This window comes from Oncorhynchus mykiss, chromosome 8, assembly GCF_013265735.2.
Source record: "Oncorhynchus mykiss isolate Arlee chromosome 8, USDA_OmykA_1.1, whole genome shotgun sequence".
NCBI lineage: Eukaryota > Metazoa > Chordata > Actinopteri > Salmoniformes > Salmonidae > Oncorhynchus > Oncorhynchus mykiss.
In genome coordinates, this window is record NC_048572.1 from 77,360,058 (window position 1) to 77,384,009 (window position 23,952).

Below are 23,952 nucleotides of genomic sequence, written 5' to 3' on the forward strand. Positions count from 1 at the left end.
GTATTCGGCCCCCTTGAACTTTGCGACCTTTTGCCACATTTCAGGCTTCAAATATAAAGATATAAAACTGTATTTTTTTGTGAAGAATCAACAACAAGTGGGACACAATCATGAAGTGGAAAGACATTTATTGGATATTTCAAACTTTTTTAACAAATCAAAAACTGAAAAATTGGGCGTGCAAAATTATTCAGCCCCTTTACTTTCAGTGCAGCAAACTCTCTCCAGAAGTTGGTGAGGATCTCTGAATGATCCAATGTTGACCTAAATGAGTAATGATGATAAATACAATCCACCTGTGTGTAATCAAGTCTCCGTATAAATGCACCTGCACTGTGATAGTCTCAGAGGTCCGTCAAAAGCGCAGAGAGCATCATGAAGAACAAGGAACACACCAGGCAGGTCCGAGATACTGTTGTGAAGAAGTTTAAAGCCGGATTTGCATACAAAAAGATTTCCCAAGCTTTAAACATCCCAAGGAGCACTGTGCAAGCGATAATATTGAAATGGAAGGAGTATCAGACCACTGCAAATCTACCAAGACCTGGCCGTCCCTCTAAACTTTCAGCTCATACAAGGAGAAGACTGATCAGAGATGCAGCCAAGAGGCCCATGATCACTCTGGATGAACTGCAGAGATCTACAGCTGAGGTGGGAGACTCTGTCCATAGGACAACAATCAGTCGTATATTGCACAAATCTGGCCTTTATGGAAGAGTGGCAAGAAGAAAGACATTTCTTAAAGATATCCATAAAAAGTGTAGTTTAAAGTTTGCCACAAGCCACCTGGGAGACACACCAAACATGTGGAAGAAGGTGCTCTGGTCAGATGAAACCAAAATTGAACTTTTTGGCAACAATGCAAAACATTATGTTTGGCGTAAAAGCAACACAGCTGAACACACCATCCCCACTGTCAAACATGGTGGTGGCAGCATCATGGTTTGGGCCTGCTTTTCTTCAGCAGGGACAGGGAAGATGGTTAAAATTGATGGGAAGATGGATGGAGCCAAATACAGGACCATTCTGGAAGAAAACCTGATGGAGTCTGCAAAAGACCTGAGACTGGGACGGAGATTTGTCTTCCAACAAGACAATGATCCAAAACATAAAGCCAAATCTATAATGGAATGGTTCAAAAATAAACATATCCAGGTGTTAGAATGGCCAAGTCAAAGTCCAGACCTGAATCCAATCGAGAATCTGTGGAAAGAACTGAAAACTGCTGTTCACAAATGCTCTCCATCCAACCTCACTGAGCTCGAGCTGTTTTGCAAGGAGGAATGGGAAAAAAATGTCAGTCTCTCGATGTGCAAAACTGATAGAGACATACCCCAAGCGACTTACAGCTGTAATCGCAGCAAAAGGTGGCGCTACAAAGTATTACATTAAGGGGGCTGAATAATTTTGCACGCCCAATTTTTCAGTTTTTGATTTGTTAAAAAAGTTTTAAATATCCAATAAATGTCGTTCCACTTCATGATTGTGTCCCACTTGTTGTTGATTCTTCACAAAAAAATACAGTTTTATATCTTTATGTTTGAAGTCTGAAATGTGGCAAAAGGTCGCAAAGTTCAAGGGGGCCGAATACTTTCGCAAGGCACTGTAACTGCATAAGCTTCAACTTTAGTGCTTAAGTGTATGCATGCCAACTAACCATCACAGTTTATCGCCAAATAAGCCTTTTGGGAACAGGCAGAAAAAGTCAATCCACTGAGGGGAAAGGACATTGTCGAAGTATAATTCAATAAGCCAAAAGCTGCAAAAGGAGAGTTGAAAATAAAGTGAAGTGAGGGCCAGAAAAGTAATGTTTGGGAAAGATTTGGTGAAGTGGTAATAGATGATATTAGTGCCGGCTATGTTATGTGTGATGATAGTGAGGCGCTATCTAAATTCAACAATCACAAAATGGAACTTCAAATAGGCTATGGCTGTCATGTTCTGACCTTAGTTCTTTTGTTATGTCTTTGTTTTAGTATGGTCAGGGCGTGAGTTGGGTGGGTTGTCTATGTTCTTTTGTTATGTCTTTGTTTTAGTATGGTCAGGGAGTGAGTTGGGTGGGTTGTCTATGTTCTTTTGTTATGTCTTTGTTTTAGTATGGTCAGGGAGTGAGTTGGGTGGGTTGTCTATGTTCTTTTGTTATGTCTTTGTTTTAGTATGGTCAGGGAGTGAGTTGGGTGGGTAGTCTGTTCTTTTGTTATGTCTTTGTTTTAGTATGGTCAGGGAGTGAGTTGGGTGGGTTGTCTATGTTCTTTTGTTATGTCTTTGTTTTAGTATGGTCAGGGCGTGAGTTGGGTGGGTTGCCTATGTTCCTTGTTCTATGTGGTGTTTTTGTGGTTGGCCTGGTATGGTTCTCAATCAGAGGCAGGTGTCGTTAGTTGTCTCTGATTGAGAATCATACTTAGGTAGCCTTTTCCCACCTGTGTGGTGTGGGTGATTGTTTTCTGTTGAGTGTTTGTATCTGCACCAGACAGAACTGTTTAGTTTAGTTCGTTCTCCTTATTTTGTTTTTGTGTTCATGATAATAAATTATCAATATGGACATTTACCACGCTGCACATTGGTCCTTCTCTTCTTCCACCACAAACAACCGTTACAATGGCATGTCAAGGGAACTGTAGCCTGCTGTTCAGATGGGTTAAATGGAAACTGAAATCTGGACATTGACCAACCAGAATAACTTACTGTTTTTTTGCAAACTCCAAAGTCCTCTGATAATATTAGTACCATGTGAATCGACATGAGAGAAATGTTTGAGTTTGTCAGGTGTTGCTTGCGGTTTGACCAAGAAAACAACTGATTCAATAAATTGCCCAAAATGCTGCGCATAGCCTATATATGAAGGGCCTACGTGTATCAACTTTCACAGTGAATGCTTCTGTTTATATGTTTTGTGCGAATGAATTGAACATCGCCAAATGCATCATAAAAAATGTTGTGCCTATTTAATGCAACCCCTGCTGTTAATAGATCACAAAGCAGCATACAACTGAGCTAAACGTTTGGAACAAGTTTACCTTCTAATCCATTTCCTAAAAACGCACATCAAGTCCACGTTAGATGTTTAGCTCACATCTGAAGGCTGGGGAGCATTTAGGACGTCTTCTACTGCCGATTGCTAAACTATCCTAATGATTATGATCTGTCATGGAAATTAATGTATACTGAGAGAGACTTTGTCATTTCGTCAAACGATCTTTATTTAATAATGATTAATTATTGCAATAATGAAGATGGTCGACCACACACTCCGAAGTGTGTGTTGCCGAGAGCTTAACCTTTAATCAAAAACAGAGATCTTCTATAGGAGATCCAAACATGCCTAGTCATGGCTGGTTCCAACCCCCATGCAGATTGGGGGGCACCACAATTCATCCTGGGTTCATCCTGTGTTCATCTGCAGCCAGGGACATTTCCCAGATGCAAGAATGATTAGACACAATAAGGGATTGTTCCACTCCTCCAGGCTCTCTCTATCTCGGATCACACACACCACATCTTATCTATGGAATACCAGCTGTAGGTTTTTATCACCAAGTTATTAATCAATTGTCAGCTCAAGCTATCTATAGTAAAACCATATGCCCAGATTAGCTGCAGGGAGATAGAGTGGAGACCAGAAAAACACAGCATTAGTAGAACAGAAATGTCTTACTATTTCTTAAGTATTAATTGTTAACTATTAATATCAAACAAATCAGGTAATTTTTCTTTCACAGATCACACTTCCTCAATTCAAATATTGTGGCAACACTATACCAAAGACAGTTTGGTATGGTTTACAAACTTGGAAACCAGGCTCGAGTTTTATCAGTGTAGCCTGGACTTGTTGAAATATCTTCATGCCTAGAAAAAAAACCTCCAGGCTTCAGTCATAACTGTCAATTAATAGAAAAAGAGAAAGTATTAGAGAGCAGAGAGCAGTTTGGAGAAAACTAGTCCCGTCTGAATCATCCATTGAAATAATGGACATTCTGGGGTAATAAATACATAACCAACGTTCTCTAATAATACTAGTCCCGTGTGAATAGGGCTTAATAATAATTCCTGCAGAATTAAGCATTTCTTGCAGTAAAATTATACACCAAATGTAGGCTAAATTTGGACTTGGTAACAGGAGTGGAGAAATATGTTTTTTTTTCAATGCTGTTAGATGCCATCTGTAGAGGTTCTGTCTTCAGACTTACAGAAAACGCTTGACCTCTGTCATTGCCAACAAAGGGTATATAACAAAGTATTGAGATGACTTTTGTTATTGACCAAATACTTATTTTCCACCATGATTTGCAAATAAATTCATTAAAAATCCTACAATGTGATTTTCTGGATTTTTTTCCTCATTTTATCTGTCATAGTTGAAGTGTACCTATGATGAAAATTACAGGCCTCTCTCATCTTTTTAAGTGGGAGAACTTGCACAATTAGTGGCTGACTAAATACTTTTTTGCCCTACTGTATGGGGCTTTGCTGACAAAACGGATGGCACTGTGATAGACTACATCCAGTTTGCTGAGTAGAGTGTTGGAGGCAATTTTGTAGATGACATCGCCGAAGTCAAGGATCGGTAGGATGTTCAGTTTTAAGAGGGTATGTTTGTCAGCATGAGTGAAGGAAGCTTTGTTGCGAAATAGGATTCTAGATTTAATTTTTGATTGGAGATGCTTAATGTGAGTCTGGAAGGAGAGTTTACAGTCTAGCCAGACACCTAGGTATTTGTAGTTATCCACGTATATTCTAAGTCAGAGCCGTCCAGAGTAGTGATGCTGGATGGGCGGGCAGGTGCGGGCAATGATCGGTTGAATAGCATGCATTTAGTTTTATTTGCGTTTAAGAGCAGTTGGAGGCCACGGAAGGAGAGTTGTATGGTATTGAAGCTCGTCTGGAGGTTAGTTAACACAGTGTCCAAAGAAGGGCCAGAAGTATACAGAATGGTGTCGTCTGCGTAGAGGTGGATTAGAGAATCACCAGCAGCAAGAGCGACATCATTGATGTATACAGAGAAGAGAGTCGGCCCGAGAATTGAACCCTGTGGCACCCCCATAGAGACTGCCAGAGGTCTGGACAACAGGCCCTCCGATTTGACACACTGAGCTCTATCAGAGAAGTAGTTGGTGAACCAGGCGAGGCAATCATTTGAGAAACCAAGGCTATTGAGTCTGCCAATAAGAATGTGGTGATTGACAGAGTCGAAAGCCTTGGCCAGGTCGATGAATACAGCTGCACAGTAATGTCTCTTATCGATGGCGGTTATGATATCGTTAAGGACCTTGAGCGTGGCTGAGGTGCACCCATAACCAGCTCGGAAACCAGATTGCATAGCAGAGAAGGTACGATGTGATTCAAAATGGTCAGTAATCTGTTTGTTAACTTGGCTTTCGAAGACCTTAGAGATGCAGGGTAGGATAGATATAGGTCTGTAGCAGGTTGGGTCTAGAGTGTCTCCCCCTTGGAAGAGGGGGATGACCGCGGCAGCTTTCCAATCTATGGGAATCTCAGACGACACAAAAGAGAGGTTGAACAGGCTAGTAATAGGGGTTCCAACAATTTCGGCAGATAATTTAAGAAAGAGAGGGTCCAGATTGTCTAGCCCGGCTGATTTGTAGGGGTCCAGATTTCGCAGCACTTTCAGAACATCAGCTATCTGGATATGGGTGAAGGAGAAATGGTGGGGGCTTGGGCGGGTTGCTGTGGAGGGTGCCGGGCAGTTGACCGGGGTAGGGGTAGCCAGGTGGAAAGCATGGCCAGCCGTAGAGAATTGCTTGTTGAAATTCTCAATTATAGTGGATTTGTCGGTAGTAACAGTGTTTCCTAGCCTCAGAGCAGTGGGTAGCTGGGATGAGGTGCTTTTATTCTCCATGGACTTTACAGTGTCCCAGAATTTTTTTGAGTTTGTACTGCAGGATGCAAATTTCTGTTTAAAAAAGCTCGCCTTAGCTTTCCTAACTGCCTGTGTATAGTGGTTCCTAACTTCCCTGAAAAGTTGCATATCATTGGGGCTATTCGATGCTAATGCAGAACGCCACAGGATGTTTTTGTGCTGGTCAAGGGCAGACAGGTCTGGAGTGAACCAAGGGCTATATCTATTCCTGGTTCTACATTTTTTGAATGGGCCATGCCTATTTAAGATGGTGAGGAAGGCACTTTTAAAGAATAACCAGGCATCCTCTACTGTCGGTATAAGGTCAATGTCATTCCAGGATACCCCGGCCAGGTCGATTAGAAAAGCTTGCTCGCAGAAGTGTTTTAGGGAGCGTTTGACAGTGATGAGGGGTGGTCGTTTGCTCGCAGACCCATTATGGATGCAGGCAATGAGATGTATTTGGAGGGTGAGTTAGTTAGGATGATATCTATGAGGGTGCCCGTGTTTACGGATTTGGGGTTATATCTGGTAGGTTCATTGATAAATTGTGTGAGATTGAGGGCATCAAGCTTAGATTGTAGGATGGCCGGGGTGTTAAGCATGTCCCAGTTTAGGTCACCTAGCAGCACGAGCTCAGAAGATAGATGGGGGCAATCAAATCACATATGGTGTCGAGGGCACAGCTGGGGGCAGAGGGTGGTCTACAGCAAGCGGCAACGGTGAGAGACTTGTTTCTGGAAAGGTACATTTTTAAAAGTAGAAGCTCAAATTGTTTGGGTACAGACCTGGATAGTAAGACAGAACTCCACAGATTATCTTTGCAGTAAATTGCAACACCGCCCCCTTTGGCAGTTCTATCTTGTCGGAAAATGTTATAGTTAGGAATGGAAATGTCAAGTTTTTTTGTGGTCTTCCTATGCCAGGATTCAGACACGGCTAGGACATCCAGATTGGTGGAGTGTGCTAGGGCAGTGAATAAAACAAACTTAGGGAGGAGGCTTCTAATGTTAACATGCATGAAACCAAGGCGTTTAGGGTTGCAGAAGTCAACAAATGAGAGAGCCTGGGGGATGGGAGTGGAGGTAGACACTGCAGGACCTGGATTACCCTCTACATCACAGGAGGAACAGAGGAGTAAGATAAGGGTTTGGCTAAAGGCTAACAGAACTGGACGCCTAGTACATTCAGAACAGAGAGTAAAAGGAACAGATTTCTGGGCACGGTAGAATATATTCAAGGCATAATGTACAGACAAAGGTATAGTAGGATGTGAATACAGTGGGGGTAAACCTGTGCATACAGTGATAATGAAAGATATTGTCTCTAGGTTACTTCCGGCGCCAACAGAGATGGCCGCCTCACTTCGCGTTCCTAGGAAACTATGCAGTTTTTGTTTGTTTACGTGTTATTTCTTACATTGGTACCCCAGGTCATCTTAGGTTTCATTACATACAGTCGAGAAGAACTACTGAACATAAGAGCAGCGTCAACTCACCATCAGTACGACCAAGAATATGACTTTAGCGAAGCGGATCCTGTGTTCTGCCTTTCACCCAGGACAACGGAATGGATCCCAGTCGGCGACCCAAAAAAACGACTTCGTAAAAGGGGGAAACGGAGCGGTCTTCTGGTCAGACTCCAGAGACGGGCACATCGTGCACCACTCCCTAGTATTCTTCTCGCCAATGTCCAATGTCCAGTCTCTTGACAACAAGGTTGATGAAATCCGAGCAAGGGTAGCATTCCAGAGGGACATCAGAGACTGTAACGTTCTTTGCTTCACGGAAACATGGCTCACTGGAGAGACGCTATCGGAGTCGGTGCAGCCAACTGGTTTCTCCACGCATCGTGCAGACAGAAACAAACATCTTTCTGGTAAGAAGAGGGGCGGGGGCGTATGCTTCATGGTTAACGTGACGTGGTGTGATCATAACAACATACAGGTACTCAAGTCCTTCTGTTCACCTGATTTAGAATTCCTCACAATCAAATGTCGACCGCATTATCTACCAAGGGAATTCTCTTCGATTATAATCACAGCCGTATATATTCCCCCCCAAGCAGACACATCGATGGCTCTGAACTAACTTTATTTGACTCTTTGCAAACTGGAATCCATTTATCCGGAGGCTGCATTCATTGTAGCTGGAGATTTTAACAAGGCTAATCTGAAAACAAGACTCCCTACATTTTATCAGCATATCGATTGCGCAACCAGGGCTGGAAAAACCTTGGATCACTGCTATTCTAACTTCCGCGACGCATATAAGGCCCTGCCCCGCCCTCCTTTCGGAAAAGCTGACCACGACTCCATTTTGTTGATCCCTGCCTACAGACAGAAACTAAAACAAGAAGCTCCCGCGCTGAGGTCTGTTCAACGCTGGTCCGACCAATCTGATTCCACACTCCAAGACTGCTTCCATCACGTGGACTGGGATATGTTTCGTATTGCGTCAGACAACAACATTGACGAATATGCTGATTCTAGAAAGGGCAATTTTGGGGCTTCACCATGTTTCATTGAGATGTACAGCTGTGTGTCATCCGCATAGCAGTGAAAGTTAACATTATGTTTTCGAATAACATCCCCAAGAGGTAAAATATATAGTGAAAACAATAGTGGGCCTAAAACGGAACCTTGAGGAACACCAAAATTTACAGTTGATTTGTCAGAGGACAAACCATTCACAGAGACAAACTGATATCTTTCCGACAGATAAGATCTAAACCAGGCCAGAACTTGTCCGTGTAGACCAATTTGGGTTTCCAATCTCTCCAAAAGAATGTGGTGATCGATGGTATCAAAAGCAGCACTAAGGTCTAGGAGCACGAGGACAGATGCAGAGCCTCGGTCCGATGCCATTAAAATGTAATTTACCACCTTCACAAGTGCCGTCTCAGTGCTATGATGGGGTCTAAAACCAGACTGAAGCATTTCGTATACATTGTTTGTCTTCAGGAAGGCAGTGAGTTGCTGCGCAACAGCCTTTTCTAACATTTTTGAGAGGAATGGAAGATTCGATATATGCCGATAGTTTTTTATATTTTCTGGGTCAAGGTTTGGCTTTTTCAAGAGAGGCTTTATTACTGCCACTTTTAGTGAGTTTGGTACACATCCGGTGGATAGAGAGCCGTTTATTATGTTCAGCATAGGAGGGCCAAGCACAGGAAGCAGCTCTTTCAGTAGTTTAGTTGGAATAGGGTCCAGTATGCAGCTTGAAGGTTTAGAGGCCATGATTATTTTCATCATTGTGTCAAGAGATATAGTACTAAAACACTTGAGCGTGTCTCTTGATCCTAGGTCCTGGCAGAGTTGTGCAGACTCAGGACAACTGAGCTTTGAAGGAATACGCAGATTTAAAGAGGAGTCCGTAAGTTGCTTTCTAATAATCAAAGTCTTTTCCTCAAAGAAGTTCATGAATTTATCACTGCTAAAGTGAAAGTCATCCTCTCTTGGGGAATGCTGCTTTTTAGTTAGGTTTGCGACAGTATCAAAAAGGAATTTTGGATTGTTTTTATTTTCCTCAATTAAGTTAGAAAAATAGGATGATCGAGCAGCAGTAAGGGCTCTTCGGTACTGCACAGTACTGTCTTTCCAAGTTATTCGGAAGACTTCCAGTTTGGTGTGGCGCCATTTCCGTTCCAATTTTCTGGAAACTTGCTTCAGAGCTCGGGTATTTTCTGTGTACCAGGGAGCTAGTTTCTTATGAGAAATGTTTTTAGTTTTTAGGGGTGCAACTGCATCTAGGGTATTGCGCACGGTTAAATTGAGTTCCTCAGTTAGGTGGTTAACTGATTTTTGTCCTCTGGCGTCCTTGGGTAGACAGAGGGAATCTGGAAGGACATCAAGGAATCTTTGTGTTGTCTGAGAATTTATAGCACGACTTTTGATGTTCCTTTGTTGGGGTCTGAGCAGATTATTTGTTGCAATTGCAAACGTAATAAGATGGTGGTCCGATAGTCCAGAATTATGAGGAAAAACATTAAGATCCACAACATTTATTCCATGGGACAAAACTAGGTCCAGCGTATGACTGTGACAGTGAGTGAGTCCAGAGACATGTTGGACAAAACCCACTGAGTCGATGATGGCTCCGAAAGCCTTTTGGAGTGGGTCTGTGGACTTTTCATGTGAATATTAAAGTCACCAAAAATTAACATATTTCCTGCTATGACTACAAGGTCCGATAGGAATTCAGGGAACTCAGTGAGGAACGCTGTATATGTCCCAGGAGGCCTGTAAACTGTAGCTATAAAAAGTGATTGAGTAGGCTGCATAGATTTCATGACTAGAAGCTCAAAAGACGAAAACGTCATTTTTTTTTTGTAAATTGAAATTTGCTATCGTAAATGTTAGCAACACCTCCGCCTTGTCACTAGTGTAGCCAGGAGGTGAGGCCTCATTTAACACAGTAAATTCATCAGGCTTAAGCCATATTTCAGTCAGGCCAATCACATCAAGATTATGATCAGTGATTAGTTCATTGACTATAATTGCCTTTGAAGTAAGGGATCTAACATTAAGTAGCCCTATTTTGAGATGTGAGGTATTCTGATCTCTTTCAATAATGACAGGAATGGAGGTGGTCTTTATCCTAGTGAGATTGCTAAGGCGAACACCGCCATGTTTAGTTTTACCCAACCCAGGTCGAGGCACAGACACGGTCTCAATGGTGATAGCTGAGCTGACTACACTGACTGTGCTAGTGGCAGACTCAACTATGCTGGCAGGCTGGCTAACAGCCTGCTGCCTGGCCTGCACCCTATTTCATTGTGGAGCTAGAGGAGTTAGAGCCCTGTCTATGTTGGTAGATAAAATGAGAGCACCCCTCCAGCTAGGATGGAGTCCGTCACTCCTCAGCAGGTCAGGCTTGGTCCTGTTTGTGGGTGAGTCCCAGAAAGAGGGCCAATTATCTACAAATTATATATTTTGGGAGGGGCAGAAAACAGTTTTCAACCAGCGATTGAGTTGTGAGACTCTGCTGTAGAGCTCATCACTCCCCCTAACTGGGAGGGGGCCAGAGACAATTACTCGATGCCGACACATCTTTCTAGCTGATTTACACGCAGAAGCTATGTTGCGCTTGGTGATCTCTGACTGTTTCATCCTAACATCGTTGGTGCCGACGTGGATAACAATATCTCTATACTCTCTACACTCGCCAGTTTGAGCTTTAGCCAGCACCATCTTCAGATTAGCCTTAACGTCGGTAGCCCTGCCCCCGGTAAACAGTGTATGATCGCTGGATGATTCGTTTTAAATCTAATACTGCGGGTAATGGAGTTGCCAATGACTAGAGTTTTCAATTTGTCAGAGCTAATGGTGGGAAGCTTCGGCGTCTCAGACCCCGTAACGGGAGGAGTAGAGACCAGAGAAGACTCGGCCTCTGACTCCAACCCGCTGCTTAATGGGGAAAACCGGTTGAAAGTTTCTGTCGGCTGAATGAGCGACACCGGTTGAGCGTTCCTACAGCATTTCCTTCCAGAAACCGTGAGAAAGTTGTCCGGCTGCGGGGACTGTGCCAGGGGATTTATACTACTATCTGTACTTACTGGTGGCACAGACGCTGTTTCATCCTTTCCTACACTGAAATTACCCTTGCCTAACGATTGCATCTGAAGTAGGGCTTACAGCACAGCTATCCTTGCCATAAAGCTATCGTTCTCCTGTATATTATGAGTACAGCGACTGCAATTAGAAGGCATCATGTTAATGTTACTACTTAGCTTCGGCTGTTGGAGGTCCTGATGAACCGTGTCCAGATAAAGCGTCCGGAGTGAAAAAGTTGAGGAAAAAAAATATATATATAAACGGTAATTAAAAAGTAAAAAACGTAAATTTGTCAGGTAGCAAAACAGGTTGGCAACAAAACGCACAGCAACTCGAAAACAAGTCTGCAAGTTGTGACCGGAAATGACGTCAGTACTCCAGATCTCAGAGGTATGGGTCAAAATAGCAGACTAGACTGGGATAATTCTAACTCAAACACGCCCCTCGCAAAAGCAACCCACGCAAATCAGTCAGTAAGATTCCATATTGAATGAGTGAATGCAAGACAAACCAAAACCAAAAGACCAATTGGCTTACAATAGAGTGATAAGTGGAATCCCCAATAATAATTATGTTACAATGCAATGTTCTATAGGAACTCTGACAGATCCCGCCCATTATATTTTCTGCGTTCTGAAAGTGAAAGGTACTCTAGCGATAAGTTTCATTTCTGATGAAACGAGTGACCCAGTGACGTCACAGATCAGCCTTTGTAAAACTCCGTTTTTCTGACCCTCGTATTGTATCTGCCCTGTGTACTGGTTATGTGTATGTAGGCTACAGGAAGCACCTTTTACTTAGTTTCAATCTTGGTATCTGTTGACAGAAAAGAGAGAAACAAACACAGTCAAGACTAGATTCTGGTGGTAGGCTGCACAAGAAGGTGAGTGAGATGTTTTATTGGAACTCGTTTTATTTTGATGTGAGGACTTATTACATCATATTACAGTATTGATCGTGTTTATGTAACCGATGTGAAATGGCTAGCTAGTTAGCGGTGGTGCGTAATAATAGCGTTTCAATCGGTGACGTCACTCGCTCTGAAGCCTTGAAGTAGTGGTTCCACTTACTTTGCAATGGGCGCGGCTTTTGTGTCGCGATGGGTGACGATGCTTCGTGGGTGACTGTTGTGTGTGTGCAGAGGGTCCCTGGTTCGGGGCTAGGGACATAAGTAAAACTGTTACATTTACAAGTTTCCAAATGTTATTTTGGAAAACCTCATCGTACATATTGGGACATTTTGTTCTGATATAGTTACAGTTCACTCCAAAATAAAAGTTTGTCTGATATCTTCTGGCATTTTTAGTGCTAACATTTTCAGACCTACCTTTTTTTTTGGAATCCTAAAACGTTAAACCTATTGCCAACAACCAAGAAATAAGCTACTGATACAGACTATACATACAGTGTAATGTGAGGACTTATTAACTCATATTATATTATTGGGACAAAGGTCCAATATAGTGACAGTTAACTTCAAAATGAAAGTTTGTCAGATATTTTCTGATGTTTTGGGGGGAGCTCCTAAAACTTTTAATGTATTCCCGAGCACTAGAAATAAGTTACAGATGAATTTATTCATTTGTTTATTAATTTATTTAATAAATGTGCAAATGTTGACACAATATTTGTTTTGTCTTAGGTCGACCATGGTTGAAAAGGGCATCCTGGGTTGTTTCATCTTGTGTCTGTCTCTGACCTCAGTATGCGCTGTCAGAGGAACCCTTAGTTCAATAAAGGACCTCAAGGGAATAGAGTTTGGTCACACCTTTCCTCGACACGGCCTCATGCTGCTCCACTGGCTAGCCAACAACATTTACATTGACAACAACGGCAACATGAGACTCAATTTCAACCCAACCAGGGGAGACTATGGCTTTCATTTCTATGGAAACAGACCACCTTCATTACCTATTCTGCATCCTGAAAGCGGAAGTTACTACTCACTAGGGAATATGAACAGTAATGGCTCATGGGCACTTCCTGATTATGTAACTCAAAGATTCTACAACTCAAGGGGACCTGAGAACAACAGGGACAGGGTCATACTCAGAGTTAGGGAGGATGGGTCCAATCAGTTCATAGTAGACGAGGTCTATGTCACACAGCACTATCAACAAAATGAAAACAGAGGAAGTGCCTATGATCCAGCCAATACATACCGTGTCAATGTCAGCCTCCTTAGACAAATCCAACGTCTCGCAACCATTGACCAAAATGACATTCCACGTATATATAATGTAGAGATCAACCACAACAGTCTGCAAGACCTGGAAAACATTTGGGGACATACACCTGGTATGGCACTTCTTCTGGCTATTGTATTGTCCTTAACACTTCCCAAACTCAAAGGCCGTTGTGCGCGGGCAGTTGAAACCCAAAGTGTCATGGAGGATAAGGATAATACATTGATTAAGCTTGAGGTGAAAACCACAGATAGAGGAAAAGCCAGGATCATCTGGAGTGGGATCCCCAAGAGGCTATTAGACCAGCGTGTAATGGTGGTTCTTCATAGGGACAATAACAGTGACAGTAAGAGCGAGCTGGACAGATCGTCAGTCGGGGGCAAAGCCTCTGGAAGCTATAACACCTCAGTACCCCTTAACCCTGGTCTCCAGGTCCGGCTCCATAAGGAGGTAAAAAAATGGTGGAATTACTTTTGGTTTGGGTCCACTATCGGAGAGGAGATCTGGAGAGGTTCTGAGTTTCACGATGCCAACAGAGAGATTCCTGTTGATATTAATGGACATGACGCCAGTCTGCAGCTCTTCGTAAAGGATGGAAAGGCCTGCGCTCGTCTGTATGTAAAGAAATCCTTCACTGCCTGGAAGAAAACGTTTCATAACTCCTGGGTTGGGTTCTACTCTTCCCTTAACAAATCCATGCTCAACTATAATACCTGGAAATGGGCAGTGTCTTTTTCTAAGGAAATACGATCAGATTTGGAGGATGTACCTGAGCATGATGTCTATGTGTATTACTCCAGTATGGTTATGTCTCCTGGTGTCCAGGCCAGATTCATGCTGCAGAGAAGATCCAGTGAAGTAGCCCGTACTCTGCCCTGGGAGAGAGTTGAGCTCAGCGCGACCAGACCATATCACAGAGAGCTTTAGAGATGAGCTGTTATTACTGTTTTTACTGTTATTACTGTTTTTTTACTGTTATTGAGTTATTTAGGTTACTTATCCACTCCAAATACATTTGTATCACTTTCCAGTAACTCATAAGACTCTTGACAGAATATTGATGAGGTAAAGTGTATTTTGAATGAGTTATGATAGGATTTAGCTTTGGCCGGGCCATCCAATCCCAGCCCACTACACCGTCCTTCCTCCCTCTCCTTTCTCCCTTCACACCTGGAGTATGTGTTGTTCTACTGAGAACAGAAGTCGTTCCCTCCAATATGATCGGACTCTTAATTACGTTATTTAGCTGACATGTCCCATGTCCATGCTACATGATTCAGACCCCATGACGCTGAAATGTCAGTGTGAGCTTATTTCCGTCCCCCACCTCCCTTTTGAATGACCAGTGTAGTGTAGTGCAGTGCAGCATGTGTGCTTGTTTCTGTGTGTGTGTAAGAGAGAGATAGAGAGAGATTACCCTGTACTTTTAATTACCCATCATAATTCATGGATCTATTAACCATGGGCCTACAGTATTAACCTCTGGTGGGTTTGGTGTGGTAATCCAGAGTTTGTGTTGATTGAACCAGTGTTTGCCTAGTGGGTAGTTTGTGTTGGGATGGTCACAGGTAGATCTGTAACAATCGCAGATAGAGAGACAGAGCTGAAAAAGGAATCAGCCATGACTAACCAGTGACCAGCCAGTCCTGGAGCTTTACATGTTGACCAGACCGGACATGTTGTGTGCGCGAGGGTTGCAAAATAAATGTACACATACATATTATTCAGTCATTGCACTCACACTGCTTGTGGGCGTCAGCGAGCATCTGCGTGGCCAGGCGCTAAAATAGAAATCGGTTCTATTTGTGATGCTCAACACGCTGCAAGTCCGGCCTCTCCCATCTCCTCATAGGTTTTTAGAAGCATATACCCACGTGGGTGATTGAAAGATTCATTTAGGTCCACACTCCGGTAGGTTGTAGTAATGCTGTAAAGTTGGTTGCCAACCGCCATATTAAGTCAAAAATAATAATAAGAAGCCTGAGGAAGGAGGAGAGATGACGAGATAAAACGGTAAACCGAATTCCTATCTGTGGATTAATTGTGGGTGTAGAGGACCTTGTGCATTTCAGGTAAAATAAGAACCCAATGTTTATATCCCAGGACAAATTAGCTTTCAACAGCAAGCTAGCTAGCTAAATTGTCATAAATGTTTAATGATTTTTGACCTCTCCCCAAATTCATATAATTGGTTCAGAGTCTGTTTTGATATTTCAACCTGATCGCTTCTGGTGTGGGTAAACAAAATCAACGTGCGTATGATGGCACACGGTCGCTCGCGTGTGTCCGGTTTGGTCAGCATGTTAGTATGATGTAGCAACTGATTTAGACAAACCAAAATAATTCACTCTCAGACCAATCAGGGGCATAAATGGGTCAGTTAAGTGCCAGTCAAAGGACAATCAGCAGATACTGTGGCTCCCAGGAACCCATGGTGCACACCTCTGGTCTAGCCACAGCTCTGTGATGTACTGCCCTCTATTGGTCATTATAAAGCATTATATTTATCACGCATAGCCAACATGGAGGACAACTCATGGCTGAGTTTCATTTCAGTAGAGTTGTTCTCGTCCTTCTACGCTAAATACCTTGCCCTGAACAGTTGGTAGCTTGTTGCTTAGGAGCAGAAGAACGTTGCCATAACTTTTCCTGAAACATAAAGTCTTGTCTCCCAGGGTGAAGGCAGTGGAGGGAATCAACACTGTACGCAATTTCAACAGTGTGATTTTCCTGTTTCTAAGCAACAAGTTAAACATATCTTTGTATTTATGAAAGGTACAGTTTGTGTTTGTTTATTAGTCATGCATCTACTAACATTTTCATTTAGGTTATTTTACACAATGGGTTAGAATACATTTATATACTAAATACACATTTTGTTTAATATAGGTAGAATGAATAAGGTTATAATGACCGGAAAATGTGATAAGGGTAGAAAGAAGAAACCTACTTTTTGGAATGAAACTCAGCCCTGAGCCCTCCTTCATGTGAGAGAAACACAGTACATTCTACGATTTAGGAGGGCATGTAACAACGGTTAATGTAATAGAGTTTCTATGTAATAAAATATAATTTGCCGGATAACCTGGTTAAATGTTGAACGGTTAACGTATGAACTTTTCCACTAAATGTAATACGTTATTACGTTACCCACTGGTTATTACGTATTCAGGCAAATACATATATTTTTTAAGAATAACAATAATAACTTCAACCAGTCTTGTAATAACATACTGTTATGGATGTTTGTGCTTTTCTAATAACCAATTTCTGAGTTCATGCAAGTGACTGACTGAATGTATACCTGGGAAGAATCCTCACTATCAGTAGAGCAATTTGGCAGTACGCCCAGAACCTTGTTTTGAGAACAAAGGGATATCTCAGATTCAAGGTCTCAGCTTGGAGAGAAGAAGCCTTGTGAGGTATTGGTCTGTCACATGCATGAACTAAACGTTAATGAGGAATTAATTATGAATTATCTAAATCATGCAACTATAACTTGCCTGTGTAAGCAGTATGTAAGAGAACTAATGAGACTGCCCCAGCGGAGCTCACTTCAGACTGGTACTTTATGCATCTAAGTTTGACCTCCCCAGCTTGCTGTTAATAAACTATTTATTTATTTATTTACTTTTCTGCTCTTTTGCACACCAATGTGCGAAACAGCCTGTACATGACCATCTGATCATTTATCACTCCAGTGTTAATCTGCAAAATTGTAATTATTCGCCTACCTCCTCATGCCTTTTGCACACAATGTATATAGACTCCCTTTTTGTCTACTGTGTTATTGACTTGTTAATTGTTTACTCCATGTGTAACTCTGTGTTGTCTGTTCACACTGCTTTGCTTTATCTTGGCCAGGTCGCAGTTGCAAATGAGAACTTGTTCTCAACTAGCCTACCTGGTTAAATAAAGGTGAAATAAAAAATGATTCATTTAAGATTGACTCCAGGTGTCCCATGTGTAGAATGTCCACAATAATATCAAAATCAATGTTTTTACGTATTACTTCCCTCAATTTGATACCACACACCACCAATCACACACGCACACACACACACACACACACACACACACACACACACACACACACACACAAACACACAAACACCTCTACACACAGTTAGCCATTGTATAACTGGAACTTTTCATGTTGATGTAACAGTATCTGACCCCTGACACAACGTACACACAACAGGCTGTGTATCACGATGAGTAACCTTGTTTGAGACCTTGTGGTGCCCAGGAGACCCGGGTTAGAATCCAGTCTGTGCCCGGACGGGTCTCTGCTAGGAGGGGGAGGTCAAATGGGGTGAAGTGTAACACAGGTTGTTTTTTTGTTTGGTGAACCACACTTTCTTGTTGAGTAACCTTGTGTGAGACTTGTGTTAGCTTCCTTAAAGAAGAAGACTACACTTTAGACCGTTTTGTGGTTGTGCCTTCCTCAAGAGCACAACGGCAGACACCAGCAACCCTCCAGTTGCAGGTTCACGTCCACCAGATTTTTTCCATCCATCCATCAGATTCAAACCAGCAACCCCCCCAGAAGTTAGCCTCCCCTCCAACCTCTGGGCTACATTACACGTGGCCCTATAGTTCAACAAGTTGTGTAGTTCTGTTGTGTGAATAGTGTGTCAGGGGGTTAGGTACGAGGACAGTAAAAACATGCATTTTGTACGGATAATTTAACAGCTATTCGTAGGGACTTTAATTTTGAAAATTCCTTACAAAGGATTTGAAATAAATGTGTTATGACTGTTGTAATTAATGATACTGCAACACAGAATTGTTATGACTGTTTTCATAAAGGTGTTATGACTGTTTTCATAAAGGTGTTATGACTGGTTTCATAAAGGTGTTATGACTGTTTTCATAAAGGCGTTATGACTGTTTTCGTAAAGGTGTTATGACTGTTTTCATAAAGGTGTTATGACTCTTTTCATAAAGGTGTTATGACTCTTTTCATAAAGGTGTTATGTATACCCCTTCATATAATGTGGTCCTGAGGGAATATGTGACATTATTTGATCACGTTATATCATGGCTGACCAGGGGCCTGTTGATGAGAACCTGAAAATCCTGACTCATTAGAAATACACACCTTTATCTAATAAATACAAGGCTCATATTAGGTTCTGAAAAATGATTTAATAATTTGAAATGTTTCATTTATTTAACTGGGGTATGTCGGCTTCTAACTTTATGTGCCTTTGATAATCCTAGCAACAAAAACAGAGTAATTATTAAAACTTTATTGAAAATATGTTTTGTAATTGGAGTAATGTTGTCTGCTATTTGGATTGTTGATCTCCTGCATTTACTGTTGAGAAGTTACAACTACAATGTGAGAATGTGTAAAGGACGTCACGCTTAGCGAGTACAACTTGAAATCAAATCAAATTGTATTGGTCTCATACACATATTTAGCAGATGTTAATGTGGGTATAGCGAAATGTGTTCCTAGCTCCAACAGTGCAGTAGTATGTAACAATTCACAACAACATATAGGGTATAGCGAAATGTGTTCCTAGCTCCAACAGTGCAGTAGTATGTAACAATTCACAACAACATATACAATTAAAATAATGGAATTAAGAAATATCTAAGTATCAAAATATATTCTGATTCAGCTGATACCGAGACCCATCTCCTCATTGTTTTCACGAGCAGGGTAACCAAGGGGCCAGGGTTTCAGTCTCGAAGAACACTTTGACTGCATCTACAGCATTGTTTCAGTATTGCAGTTTAACTGAATCACGGCTGAGAAAGACAATTCCCACTGATGGCCCCATAAAGTCAAATGAGAAAATTCCTAATAAGACACTTTAGTCATCACTTTTGCGCACAAAACATCCATTGAATTGAATTATTACAATTGTTTGTTGACGGAGAGCTGAAGATATTAAACAGAGTTCCCAGAGCATGTTCACAGCATACGGCTGTCTGTCCAGTGAGCACTGAGCTCTAGTGCAGGGAGAGTAATCCCAGTAAGAAAGATGACAGCAACCATGAAACGGTGTATGTGAACGTAAGTAGATACCTCAGTGATACTAACCCACATACTCAGTACGTAATCAAAGATTAATCAGACTAACTAGGTTTTCCCTTTTATCTGTGGATTAATTGTTGGAGTAGAGAAACACAATTTTGTATGACTCTGGGTCAAAAATATCTAAATGAAACTCAGCCCTGATGTGAGATAAATATAGTACTTTGTAACGTCCAGTAGAGGGCAGTATATCACACAGATATGGTTGGACCAGAGGTATGCAACATGGGTTCCTGGGACCTACAATGTCTGCTGATTTTTCTCTTCTCCCTTTGACTGGCACTAAATGTACCTGATCCTTTAATACCAATGATTGGTCTGAGTGAAGTCATCACAATTCCCTGGTCTAAATCAGTTGCTACATCACACTGTGGTTCATGGTGATGGAGTTCCCCACCGCTCTGGGCTGACCTTACATTATGTGTTTCACTTTCCTAAATGGTGGTTCAGGACTGGCTGGTGGGTAATGGCTGACTCCGCTTGCAAACAATAGTGTGAATAGGTATGGAAACCACTATAAACCGACTACTGATATGAGATTTGTCCAAAATCACCATTGTCCAGCTCCATCATAATCCCAGTCTATCTTTTCACACTCATCTTCCAGGAACATATCATTGAGGGGCTCAAGAGTGGATCCTGGGATGATTAAAACCACCATCTTGTTTGTTTTTCTTAGGTTTTTATTGTATATTTTCTCTGAATTTATCATAGTTTTTTTGTGATTCCATTTTTATAGAATTTTCACAAAACACAAAAATGAACACCAACAAACAGAACCAACAAACAGAACCAACAAACAGAACCAACAAACAGAACCAACAAACAGAACCAACAAACAGAACCAACAAACAGAACCAACAAACAGAACCAACAAAAGCAGGTAGGTAGCATGGTGGTTTTAGAGCATTGGGCCAGCAACCCAGTAAGGTTACTGGTTCAATTCCTCAGGCCGCCAAGGTGGAAAAATCTGCCGTTCTGCCCTTGAGCATGGCAATTAACCCCCAACAACTGCTCCCCGGGCACCGATGACGTGGATTCAGAGCGATTGGGTAAAATGAGGAATATGCATTTTAGTTGAATGCATTCAGTTGTACAACTGACTAGGTATCCACTCTTTCCCTACAAAGGTCTCCCGCCCATGATAAATCAAACAGAAAAAAAGAGAAAAATACTCTGTACTGTACTGAATGATTCGTCATGACGACAGGTCAAGTCTCCCTCCCACACCAACAACCTGTAGTCATCCCCTCAAAATAGCAAAGAAAGAGGAACAGAAGGGATACCAGGTAGCTTTTTGGGAACAGGTTCTCTTTTACACTTCACACAGATGAACAATTAAAATACATCTCAATGAAAAACAGGGTATAGAAATGTTGAACAAAAGCAGTTACACAAGCAGTTAAAAATGAGAATATCAACGTCATATATCATGTTATCAGGTGAGCTCACCACTGGACACATGAATCTGACCTGGACCCCAGGAGACATGGTCATACTAGACTTGTACACATAGACATCATACCCAGGTATATCTGCCCAATCAGAGTGGCTTTCCTCAGAGAACTTTACAGCCCATTGCCAGGTGTTATAATCCAGGGTGCCTTCAGAAGAGTAGAACCCAACCCAGGAGTTATGAAATGTTTTCTTCCAGGCAGTGAAGGATTTCTTTACATACAGACGAGCGCAGGCCTTTCCATCCTTTACGAAGAGCTGCAGACTGGCGTCATGTCCGTTAATATCCACAGGAATCTCTCGGTTGGCATTGTGAAACTCAGAACATCTCCAGATCTCCTCTCCGATAGTGGACCCAAACCACAAGTAATTCCACCAATTGTTTACCTCCTTACGGAGCCGGACCTGGAGACCAGGGTTAAGGGGTACTGAGGTGTTATAGCTCCCAGAGGCTTTTCCCCCGACTGATGATCTGTCTAGCTCACTCTTACTGTCACTGTTATTGTTCCTATGAAGAACCACCATTAAACCCTGGTCTAATAGCCTCTTGGGGATCCCACTCCAGATGATCCTGGCTTTTCCTCTATCTGTGGTTTTCACCTCAAGCTTAATCAATGCATTATGTTCATGCTTCAAGGTACTTTGTGATGTTACACGACATGATTGCACCCTAAATGTAAAGGACAATACAATTGCCAGAAGAAGTGCCAGACCAGGTGTATGTCCCCAGATGTTTTCCAGTTCTTGCAGACTGTTGTGGTTGATCTCTACATTATATATACGTGGAATGTCATTTCGGTCAATGGTTGCGAGACGTTGGATTTGTGTTAAGAGGTTGAAACTGACAAGGTATGTATTGTCTGGATCATAGCCAGTTCCTGTGTTTCCATTTGGTGGATAGTGCTGTGTGACATAGACCTCATCTACTATGAACTGATTGGAATCTTCCTCCCTAACTCTGAGTATGACCCTGTCCCTGTTGTTCTCATGTCCCCTTGAGTTGTAGAATCTTCGAGTTACATAATCAGGAAGTGCCAAAGCATCGTTGTTGTTATTGTGAACAAGGTTCCCTAGTGAGTAGTAACTTTCATGTTGATGGGGCAGAATAGGTCATGGACGGGGATTATCTGCATTTCTATAGAAATGAAAGCCATAGTCTCTCCTGGCTGGGTTGAAATTGAGTCTCATGTTGCCATTGTTGTCATTGTAAATGTTGTTGGCTAGCCAGTGGAGCAGCATGAGGCCGTGTCGAGGAGAGGTGTGACCAAACTCTATTCCCTTGAGGTCCTTTATTGAACTAAGGGTTCCTCTGACAGCGCATACTGAGGTCAGAGACAGACACAAGATGAAACAACCCAGGATGCCCCTTTCAACCATGGTCGACCTAAGACAAAACAACGGTTGTGTTAACGTTTGGAATGATACCTGTAACTTATTTCTAGTGGTTGGTAATACATTACAGTTCCAATGCAGATATTTTCTATCAATATCAAATCATTTCTGGGTAACAATGAAGTTCCTTACTATAGTAGATTTCCATTAAAGTGGACAAAAGTAACTTTTTAGGAAATAACAATCTCAAGCAAGAATTTTGCAGGCGCATAACTTGCGGGGGTAACAGGGGTATACTTACTTCATCACCGTACACTAAGTATATTATGCTCTCGCTATCTTCCTCTCTTTGTGGTGTTTGCTGAGGAGAGGTAGCTACAGGGCTCGAAATTAAGGGCGCCCGTCGGATTGTGTCTTTGTCTGCTGGACAATGAAAGAAAGTTGAACATGAGAAATCCAATTGAACATGAGAGAAATGCTGGTTTCAATGGCATAAGGAAGTGTTTATAAAATAATTCCCTCAACATTTACTACTTTGAAACAAAGTAAGACATGCCTCATAAAATGATAAACCTCCATGTTTTAAATAATTATGTTCATGGTAAAAAAAGTTTCAAACGGCCTCCGCTCGGATTGCAAGGTGGGTGATGTGTGCACCAGGCACGGTCCTTTCTTTCTGTTATGAACATTTGATTTGACAAACATCCCTCAAGGATGTAAACAGAATTAAGCCTTGAAACGTTCATGTTAATTATCCTACATTATATCACCTAGACAACACTTTGAGATGTAGGATAATTATTTATGTACAGGTAGCTGCCAAAATAAAGGAAGCACCAACATAAAGTTTCTTAATAGGGCACTGGGCCACCACGAACAGCCAGAATAGCTTCAATGCACCTTGGCACCATTCTTCCACAAGAAATTCCATAATTGAGTGTTTTGTTGATGGTGGTGGAAAACGCTGTCTCAGGCACCACTCCAGAATTTCCCGTAAGTGTTTCATTGGATTGAGATCTGGTGACACACACTTTAAACCCCCTTTGAGGCCCCTCTTTCAAAGTCACTGACATCTCTTCTTCTAGCCATGTAACCACAATAACGGGCAACTGGGCAATTTTATACATGACCCTAAACCTGATGGGATGTTACTTGCGTAATTAACTCAAGAACCACACCTGTGTGGAGGCACCTACTTTCAATATACTTTGTGTCCTTCATTTACTCAAGTGTTTCCTTTATTTTATCAAACCGCAGCATCATATGATGCAAAATGGATCATAGGGGATGATTTCTGTATTTTGAAAGTTACACATCTTGAAAACTTGAGTGCTGACAAGAAAAATATTTGGGGACTGTACAATTCATAATAGACTGGTACTATGTGGTCAGCTAGCTAGCTATACCTATTGCCAGACAGTTAATACATAATTTTGCTAATAAAAGCAGAATCTATCATGTTAAAAAGCTAACCCAATCATTGTTAAGACCAGCCATTATAAGGCAGTGTGGTTGT

The 23,952-nt window shown here is 41.9% G+C and overlaps 1 protein-coding gene across 1 annotated transcript; it reads left to right on the forward strand.

Moving 5' to 3' along the window:
- The first annotated feature begins 12,129 nt into the window (after positions 1-12,129).
- Positions 12,130-17,329, forward strand: LOC110530672. Its single transcript, XM_021613909.2, has 2 exons — positions 12,130-12,294; positions 13,054-17,329. The coding sequence occupies exon 2, from the start codon at positions 13,061-13,063 to the stop codon at positions 14,522-14,524; it is 1,464 nt and encodes a 487-aa protein (XP_021469584.2). The 5' UTR covers positions 12,130-12,294; positions 13,054-13,060; the 3' UTR covers positions 14,525-17,329.
- Positions 17,330-23,952: the final 6,623 nt, after the last annotated feature.

What these genes read in the sequence shown, in the direction of transcription:
- LOC110530672 (XM_021613909.2), top strand. Translation starts at nt 13,061, where the DNA reads ATGGTTGAAAAGGGCATCCTGGGTTGTTTCATCTTGTGTCTGTCTCTG.